This window comes from Oncorhynchus masou, unplaced genomic scaffold, assembly GCF_036934945.1.
Source record: "Oncorhynchus masou masou isolate Uvic2021 unplaced genomic scaffold, UVic_Omas_1.1 unplaced_scaffold_558, whole genome shotgun sequence".
Taxonomy (NCBI): Eukaryota; Metazoa; Chordata; class Actinopteri; order Salmoniformes; family Salmonidae; genus Oncorhynchus; species Oncorhynchus masou.
In genome coordinates, this window is record NW_027011997.1 from 379518 (window position 1) to 389894 (window position 10377).

The 10377-nt window shown below is 38.2% G+C and overlaps 1 protein-coding gene across 1 annotated transcript in view; it reads right to left on the bottom strand.

Annotated features, from left to right (window-relative positions):
* Positions 1 to 10304, bottom strand: part of LOC135536109 (dynein axonemal heavy chain 6-like) — a 193352-nt gene extending 183048 nt beyond the window's left edge. Inside the window, 3 exon segments of the mRNA XM_064962498.1 lie at positions 8889 to 9172; positions 9658 to 9852; positions 10007 to 10304. Coding sequence (XP_064818570.1) covers positions 8889 to 9172; positions 9658 to 9852; positions 10007 to 10270 — 743 coding nt within the window. The 5' untranslated portion in view covers positions 10271 to 10304.
* Positions 10305 to 10377: the final 73 nt, after the last annotated feature.

Here is a 10377-nt window from a genome sequence, read left to right on the forward strand (position 1 = left end):
GTGAACAAGGATAAATGGAATTAGAGATAATTGAGAAGTAGCATCTCTCTCTTGTTGACGTTGCTCCTCCTTGAAGATATAAGCATCATATAGGTTAGGGTGTGTGTTTCTCCCTCTCTTGATGTTATAAACATATCTGAAATAGGTTAGGGTGTGTGTTTCTCCCTCTCTTGATGTTATAAACATCATATCTGATATAGGTTAGGGTGTGTGTTTCTCAATCTCTTGATGTTATAAACATATCTGATATAGGTTAGGGTGTGTGTTTCTCCCTCTTACTTGAGGTTATAAACATCATATCTGATATAGGTTACGGTGTGTGTGTTTCTCCCTCTATATTATAAACATCATATCTGATATAGGTTAGGGTGTGTGTGTTTCTCCCTCTATATTATAAACATCATATCTGATATAGGTTACGGTGTGTGTGTTTCTCCCTCTCTTTATGTTATAAACATCATATCTGATATAGGTTAGGGTGTGTGTGTTTCTCCCTCTATATTATAAACATCATATCTGATATAGGTTAGGGTGTGTGTGTTTCTCCCTCTATATTATAAACATCATATCTGATATAGGTTAGGGTGTGTGTGTTTCTCCCTCTATATTATAAACATCATATCTGATATAGGTTAGGGTGTGTGTGTTTCTCCCTCTATATTATAAACATCATATCTGATATAGGTTAGGGTGTGTGTGTTTCTCCCTCTATATTATAAACATCATATCTGATATAGGTTAGGGTGTGTGTGTTTCTCCCTCTATGTTATAAACATCATATCTGATATAGGTTAGGGTGTGTGTGTTTCTCCCTCTATGTTATAAACATCATATCTGATATAGGTTAGGGTGTGTGTGTTTCTCCTCTATATTATAAACATCATATCTGATATAGGTTAGGGTGTGTGTGTTTCTCCCTCTATGTTATAAACATCATATCTGATATAGGTTACGGTGTGTGTGTTTCTCCCTCTATGTTATAAACATCATATCTGATATAGGTTAGGGTGTGTGTGTTTCTCCCTCTCTTACTTGAGATTATAAACATCATATCTGATATAGGTTAGGGTGTGTGTGTTTCTCCCTCTATGTTATAAACATCATATCTGATATAGGTTAGGGTGTGTGTGTTTCTCCCTCTATGTTATAAACATCATATCTGATATAGGTTAGGGTGTGTGTGTTTCTCCCTCTATATTATAAACATCATATCTGATATAGGTTAGGGTGTGTGTGTTTCTCCCTCTATGTTATAAACATCATATCTGATATAGGTTAGGGTGTGTGTGTTTCTCCTCTCTTACTTGAGGTTATAAACATCATATCTGATATAGGTTAGGGTGTGTGTGTTTCTCCCTCTCTTACTTGAGATTATAAACATCATATCTGATATAGGTTAGGGTGTGTGTGTTTCTCCCTCTATATTATAAACATCATATCTGATATAGGTTAGGGTGTGTGTGTTTCTCCCTCTATGTTATAAACATCATATCTGATATAGGTTACGGTGTGTGTGTTTCTCCCTCTATGTTATAAACATCATATCTGATATAGGTTACGGTGTGTGTGTTTCTCCCTCTATGTTATAAACATCATATCTGATATAGGTTAGGGTGTGTGTGTTTCTCCCTCTATATTATAAACATCATATCTGATATAGGTTAGGGTGTGTGTGTTTCTCCCTCTCTTACTTGAGGTTATAAACATCATATCTGATATAGGTTAGGGTGTGTGTGTTTCTCCCTCTCTTACTTGAGATTATAAACATCATATCTGATATAGGTTAGGGTGTGTGTGTTTCTCCCTCTATATTATAAACATCATATCTGATATAGGTTAGGGTGTGTGTGTTTCTCCCTCTATGTTATAAACATCATATCTGATATAGGTTACGGTGTGTGTGTTTCTCCCTCTATGTTATAAACATCATATCTGATATAGGTTACGGTGTGTGTGTTTCTCCCTCTATGTTATAAACATCATATCTGATATAGGTTAGGGTGTGTGTGTTTCTCCCTCTATATTATAAACATCATATCTGATATAGGTTAGGGTGTGTGTGTTTCTCCCTCTCTTACTTGAGGTTATAAACATCATATCTGATATAGGTTAGGGTGTGTGTGTTTCTCCCTCTCTTACTTGAGGTTATAAACATCATATCTGATATAGGTTACGGTGTGTGTGTTTCTCCCTCTATATTATAAACATCATATCTGATATAGGTTAGGGTGTGTGTGTTTCTCCCTCTATGTTATAAACATCATATCTGATATAGGTTAGGGTGTGTGTGTTTCTCCCTCTATGTTATAAACATCATATCTGATATAGGTTAGGGTGTGTGTGTTTCTCCCTCTATATTATAAACATCATATCTGATATAGGTTAGGGTGTGTGTGTTTCTCCCTCTATGTTATAAACATCATATCTGATATAGGTTACGGTGTGTGTGTTTCTCCCTCTATGTTATAAACATCATATCTGATATAGGTTAGGGTGTGTGTGTTTCTCCCTCTCTTACTTGAGGTTATAAACATCATATCTGATATAGGTTAGGGTGTGTGTGTTTCTCCCTCTATATTATAAACATCATATCTGATATAGGTTAGGGTGTGTGTGTTTCTCCCTCTATGTTATAAACATCATATCTGATATAGGTTACGGTGTGTGTGTTTCTCCCTCTATATTATAAACATCATATCTGATATAGGTTACGGTGTGTGTGTTTCTCCCTCTATATTATAAACATCATATCTGATATAGGTTAGGGTGTGTGTGTGTTTCTCCCTCTATGTTATAAACATCATATCTGATATAGGTTACGGTGTGTGTGTTTCTCCCTCTATATTATAAACATCATATCTGATATAGGTTAGGGTGTGTGTGTTTCTCCCTCTATGTTATAAACATCATATCTGATATAGGTTACGGTGTGTGTGTGTTTCTCCCTCTATATTATAAATATCATATCTGATATAGGTTACGGTGTGTGTGTTTCTCCCTCTATATTATAAACATCATATCTGATATAGGTTAGGGTGTGTGTGTTTCTCCCTCTATGTTATAAACATCATATCTGATATAGGTTACGGTGTGTGTGTTTCTCCCTCTATGTTATAAACATCATATCTGATATAGGTTAGGGTGTGTGTGTTTCTCCCTCTCTTACTTGAGATTATAAACATCATATCTGATATAGGTTAGGGTGTGTGTGTTTCTCCCTCTATGTTATAAACATCATATCTGATATAGGTTAGGGTGTGTGTGTTTCTCCCTCTATGTTATAAACATCATATCTGATATAGGTTAGGGTGTGTGTGTTTCTCCCTCTATATTATAAACATCATATCTGATATAGGTTAGGGTGTGTGTGTTTCTCCCTCTATGTTATAAACATCATATCTGATATAGGTTAGGGTGTGTGTGTTTCTCCCTCTCTTACTTGAGGTTATAAACATCATATCTGATATAGGTTAGGGTGTGTGTGTTTCTCCCTCTCTTACTTGAGATTATAAACATCATATCTGATATAGGTTAGGGTGTGTGTGTTTCTCCCTCTATATTATAAACATCATATCTGATATAGGTTAGGGTGTGTGTGTTTCTCCCTCTATGTTATAAACATCATATCTGATATAGGTTACGGTGTGTGTGTTTCTCCCTCTATGTTATAAACATCATATCTGATATAGGTTACGGTGTGTGTGTTTCTCCCTCTATGTTATAAACATCATATCTGATATAGGTTAGGGTGTGTGTGTTTCTCCCTCTATATTATAAACATCATATCTGATATAGGTTAGGGTGTGTGTGTTTCTCCCTCTCTTACTTGAGGTTATAAACATCATATCTGATATAGGTTAGGGTGTGTGTGTTTCTCCTCTCTTACTTGAGATTATAAACATCATATCTGATATAGGTTAGGGTGTGTGTGTTTCTCCCTCTATATTATAAACATCATATCTGATATAGGTTAGGGTGTGTGTGTTTCTCCCTCTATGTTATAAACATCATATCTGATATAGGTTACGGTGTGTGTGTTTCTCCCTCTATGTTATAAACATCATATCTGATATAGGTTACGGTGTGTGTGTTTCTCCCTCTATGTTATAAACATCATATCTGATATAGGTGAGGGTGTGTGTGTTTCTCCCTCTATATTATAAACATCATATCTGATATAGGTTAGGGTGTGTGTGTTTCTCCCTCTCTTACTTGAGGTTATAAACATCATATCTGATATAGGTTAGGGTGTGTGTGTTTCTCCCTCTCTTACTTGAGGTTATAAACATCATATCTGATATAGGTTACGGTGTGTGTGTTTCTCCCTCTATATTATAAACATCATATCTGATATAGGTTAGGGTGTGTGTGTTTCTCCCTCTATGTTATAAACATCATATCTGATATAGGTTAGGGTGTGTGTGTTTCTCCCTCTATGTTATAAACATCATATCTGATATAGGTTAGGTGTGTGTGTTTCTCCCTCTATATTATAAACATCATATCTGATATAGGTTAGGGTGTGTGTGTTTCTCCCTCTATATTATAAACATCATATCTGATATAGGTTACGGTGTGTGTGTTTCTCCCTCTATGTTATAAACATCATATCTGATATAGGTTAGGGTGTGTGTTTCTCCCTCTTACTTGAGGTTATAAACATCATATCTGATATAGGTTAGGGTGTGTGTGTTTCTCCCTCTATATTATAAACATCATATCTGATATAGGTTAGGGTGTGTGTGTTTCTCCCTCTATGTTATAAACATCATATCTGATATAGGTTACGGTGTGTGTGTTTCTCCCTCTATATTATAAACATCATATCTGATATAGGTTACGGTGTGTGTGTTTCTCCCTCTATATTATAAACATCATATCTGATATAGGTTAGGGTGTGTGTGTGTTTCTCCCTCTATGTTATAAACATCATATCTGATATAGGTTACGGTGTGTGTGTTTCTCCCTCTATATTATAAACATCATATCTGATATAGGTTAGGGTGTGTGTGTTTCTCCCTCTATGTTATAAACATCATATCTGATATAGGTTACGGTGTGTGTGTTTCTCCCTCTATATTATAAATATCATATCTGATATAGGTTACGGTGTGTGTGTTTCTCCCTCTATATTATAAACATCATATCTGATATAGGTTAGGGTGTGTGTGTTTCTCCCTCTATGTTATAAACATCATATCTGATATAGGTTACGGTGTGTGTGTTTCTCCCTCTATGTTATAAACATCATATCTGATATAGGTTAGGGTGTGTGTGTTTCTCCCTCTCTTACTTGAGATTATAAACATCATATCTGATATAGGTTAGGGTGTGTGTGTTTCTCCCTCTATGTTATAAACATCATATCTGATATAGGTTAGGGTGTGTGTGTTTCTCCTCTATGTTATAAACATCATATCTGATATAGGTTAGGGTGTGTGTGTTTCTCCCTCTATATTATAAACATCATATCTGATATAGGTTAGGGTGTGTGTGTTTCTCCCTCTCTTACTTGAGGTTATAAACATCATATCTGATATAGGTTAGGGTGTGTGTGTTTCTCCCTCTCTTACTTGAGATTATAAACATCATATCTGATATAGGTTAGGGTGTGTGTGTTTCTCCCTCTATATTATAAACATCATATCTGATATAGGTTAGGGTGTGTGTGTTTCTCCCTCTATGTTATAAACATCATATCTGATATAGGTTACGGTGTGTGTGTTTCTCCCTCTATGTTATAAACATCATATCTGATATAGGTTACGGTGTGTGTGTTTCTCCCTCTATGTTATAAACATCATATCTGATATAGGTTAGGGTGTGTGTGTTTCTCCTCTATATTATAAACATCATATCTGATATAGGTTAGGGTGTGTGTGTTTCTCCCTCTCTTACTTGAGGTTATAAACATCATATCTGATATAGGTTAGGGTGTGTGTGTTTCTCCCTCTCTTACTTGAGATTATAAACATCATATCTGATATAGGTTAGGGTGTGTGTGTTTCTCCCTCTATATTATAAACATCATATCTGATATAGGTTAGGGTGTGTGTGTTTCTCCCTCTATGTTATAAACATCATATCTGATATAGGTTACGGTGTGTGTGTTTCTCCCTCTATGTTATAAACATCATATCTGATATAGGTTACGGTGTGTGTGTTTCTCCCTCTATGTTATAAACATCATATCTGATATAGGTTAGGGTGTGTGTGTTTCTCCCTCTATATTATAAACATCATATCTGATATAGGTTAGGGTGTGTGTGTTTCTCCCTCTCTTACTTGAGGTTATAAACATCATATCTGATATAGGTTAGGGTGTGTGTGTTTCTCCCTCTCTTACTTGAGGTTATAAACATCATATCTGATATAGGTTACGGTGTGTGTGTTTCTCCCTCTATATTATAAACATCATATCTGATATAGGTTAGGGTGTGTGTGTTTCTCCCTCTATGTTATAAACATCATATCTGATATAGGTTAGGGTGTGTGTGTTTCTCCCTCTATGTTATAAACATCATATCTGATATAGGTTAGGTGTGTGTGTTTCTCCCTCTATATTATAAACATCATATCTGATATAGGTTAGGGTGTGTGTGTTTCTCCCTCTATGTTATAAACATCATATCTGATATAGGTTAGGGTGTGTGTGTGTTTCTCCCTCTATGTTATAAACATCATATCTGATATAGGTTAGGGTGTGTGTTTCTCCCTCTTACTTGAGGTTATAAACATCATATCTGATATAGGTTAGGGTGTGTGTGTTTCTCCCTCTATATTATAAACATCATATCTGATATAGGTTAGGGTGTGTGTGTTTCTCCTCTATGTTATAAACATCATATCTGATATAGGTTACGGTGTGTGTGTTTCTCCTCTATATTATAAACATCATATCTGATATAGGTTACGGTGTGTGTGTTTCTCCCTCTATATTATAAACATCATATCTGATATAGGTTAGGGTGTGTGTGTGTTTCTCCTCTATGTTATAAACATCATATCTGATATAGGTTACGGTGTGTGTGTTTCTCCCTCTATATTATAAACATCATATCTGATATAGGTTAGGGTGTGTGTGTTTCTCCCTCTATGTTATAAACATCATATCTGATATAGGTTACGGTGTGTGTGTTTCTCCCTCTATATTATAAATATCATATCTGATATAGGTTACGGTGTGTGTGTTTCTCCCTCTATATTATAAACATCATATCTGATATAGGTTAGGGTGTGTGTGTTTCTCCCTCTATGTTATAAACATCATATCTGATATAGGTTACGGTGTGTGTGTTTCTCCCTCTATGTTATAAACATCATATCTGATATAGGTTAGGGTGTGTGTGTTTCTCCCTCTCTTACTTGAGGTTATAAACATCATATCTGATATAGGTTAGGGTGTGTGTGTTTCTCCCTCTATATTATAAACATCATATCTGATATAGGTTAGGGTGTGTGTGTTTCTCCCTCTCTTACTTGAGGTTATAAACATCATATCTGATATAGGTTAGGGTGTGTGTGTTTCTCCCTCTATGTTATAAACATCATATCTGATATAGGTTAGGGTGTGTGTGTTTCTCCCTCTATGTTATAAACATCATATCTGATATAGGTTAGGGTGTGTGTGTTTCTCCCTCTATGTTATAAACATAATAATAATAATAATAATATATCCCATTTAGCAGACGCTTTTGTCCAAAGCGACTTACAAGTCGGCTGGGGCCACTACTTTTACATATGGGTTGACCCAGCGGGAATCGAACCCACGACGCTTGGCGTTGCAAGCGCCATGCTCTACCGACTGAGCCACACAGGACCCATCATATCTGATATAGGTTAGGGTGTGTGTGTTTCTCCCTCTATATTATAAACATCATATCTGATATAGGTTAGGGTGTGTGTGTTTCTCCCTCTATGTTATAAACATCATATCTGATATAGGTTACGGTGTGTGTGTTTCTCCCTCTATGTTATAAACATCATATCTGATATAGGTTAGGGTGTGTGTGTTTCTCCCTCTATATTATAAACATCATATCTGATATAGGTTAGGGTGTGTGTGTTTCTCCCTCTCTTACTTGAGGTTATAAACATCATATCTGATATAGGTTAGGGTGTGTGTGTTTCTCCCTCTCTTACTTGAGGTTATAAACATCATATCTGATATAGGTTAGGGTGTGTGTGTTTCTCCCTCTATGTTATAAACATCATATCTGATATAGGTTAGGGTGTGTGTGTTTCTCCCTCTATGTTATAAACATCATATCTGATATAGGTTAGGGTGTGTGTGTTTCTCCCTCTATGTTATAAACATCATATCTGATATAGGTTAGGGTGTGTGTGTTTCTCCCTCTATGTTATAAACATCATATCTGATATAGGTTACGGTGTGTGTGTTTCTCCCTCTATGTTATAAACATCATATCTGATATAGGTTAGGGTGTGTGTGTTTCTCCCTCTATATTATAAACATCATATCTGATATAGGTTAGGGTGTGTGTGTTTCTCCCTCTATATTATAAACATCATATCTGATATAGGTTACGGTGTGTGTGTTTCTCCCTCTATATTATAAACATCATATCTGATATAGGTTAGGGTGTGTTTCTCCCTCTATGTTATAAACATCATATCTGATATAGGTTAGGGTGTGTGTGTTTCTCCCTCTATATTATAAACATCATATCTGATATAGGTTACGGTGTGTGTGTTTCTCCCTCTACATTATAAACATCATATCTGATATAGGTTAGGGTGTGTGTGTTTCTCCCTCTATATTATAAACATCATATCTGATATAGGTTAGGGTGTGTGTGTTTCTCCCTCTATGTTATAAACATCATATCTGATATAGGTTAGGGTGTGTGTGTTTCTCCCTCTCTTACTTGAGGTTATAAGCATCATATCTGATGGAGCTCCTGGGTGCGGCAGAGGTCATGTACAGGAAGCCCAGGTGAGGGTTGTTCCGGATGATTCTGACGATGTCCGGCGGGGAGCGTATTTTGGCACGGATCACATCCTCTGCAGAGCGGAAGATGATGGGGTGACTGGCTGGGAGAGGGGAGGCGGAGTGGAGGAAGGCTCCGGTGGGGGAGGGCTTTGCGGACTTGGAGGTGCGAGGGCGTTTGGGGGGAGAGGGGGAACACAGGGTACTCTGGGTCATCTGAGCCTGGAGGGAGGAAGCAGTGACAGTCAGTCAGGCTTTTGTATTTTTATTTATTTGACTTTGAAAAGCGTCATGAACAGCTGAAAGGGGACTTTGTACTACGTCTCTTGACAACAAAAGAGACAGATATTGATTTTTGGACTGGTTTCTTCTGTGGCTCAAATGAGGTTGATGGAACTACTGGTTAAAACAGAACAACAAAGGCTATGAGTTTAACAGTTGTCTGACCCGTATCAGTCCACTGTGATACCTCTCAGCTTCAGAGAGCTTCAGAGTCATCAGAGAGCGAGAGGGCTATAGGGAGGGCTACTGACGAACAGAGCACAGCTCAGTATCTGCCTCCCACCGTCTACAATCAATCATTTATTTCAGAACATGGCTGGATATCACTAGTGAAATCATGGTTAAGACAATCTTGATTTCAAATTAAACCATGTCAAATCTGCATGACGTATGTCCGTCCAGCAGAGCCCTTCTCAGTCTTCCACCTGTTTCTCCTTGACGTGGTCAGGCAGCTCAGGGAGGTGAAGGGTGGAGCTCTGTCTGTCAGGGGCCTTGTCCATCCACTCTACCCCAGCAAGGGAGGGCGACGGAGGCTTCCAGCCCGACTGGAGCAGCCTCTCCCGGTTCTGCCTGTGGATGAACTCCGGCTGCTTGTGGTCCTGGTACTTCTTCAGGACCGGCTGAATGAGAGGAGATGTGTAAATAGAGGTGTTTATGTGCTTATGGGACAGTTGATGTCTGGGATGAGAACAAAGGCTGATATTTAGAAAACATTACTGTGCGCAAACAGTATTTACAAGTGGCTGGGTCCCCATATTCACACCCCCCACCCACCAGTATCTCCAGCGGTACGGGTCTCTGCCCTGCCCTCCTGCGTTCCTGGGCCTTGGTGGTGTGTGTGAAGACCAGGGCATCAGGGTTGCGTTGTGCCTGACTCGGGGCTACTGAGATCAGCCTGGCTCTCAGTGCCTCTGGGTCTACGTGGCCCGGGGACATGGTGAATGAGAGGGTCATCCTCTGCTGCCGGGCCCCAGCCACCTCCTCTCTCCCTGGGCCAGCCTGGCAGCGAGGGGACCCCTTCTGGGAGAACGAAGACATGGTGGCCTCAGATAGTCTGCCTCTCTGGGTCTGAGTGGATACTGTGTGTGGGGGTGAAGAAGGGGAGAGCACAAGGAGAGGGAGGTGGGGGACGATAAGCTCTCCCT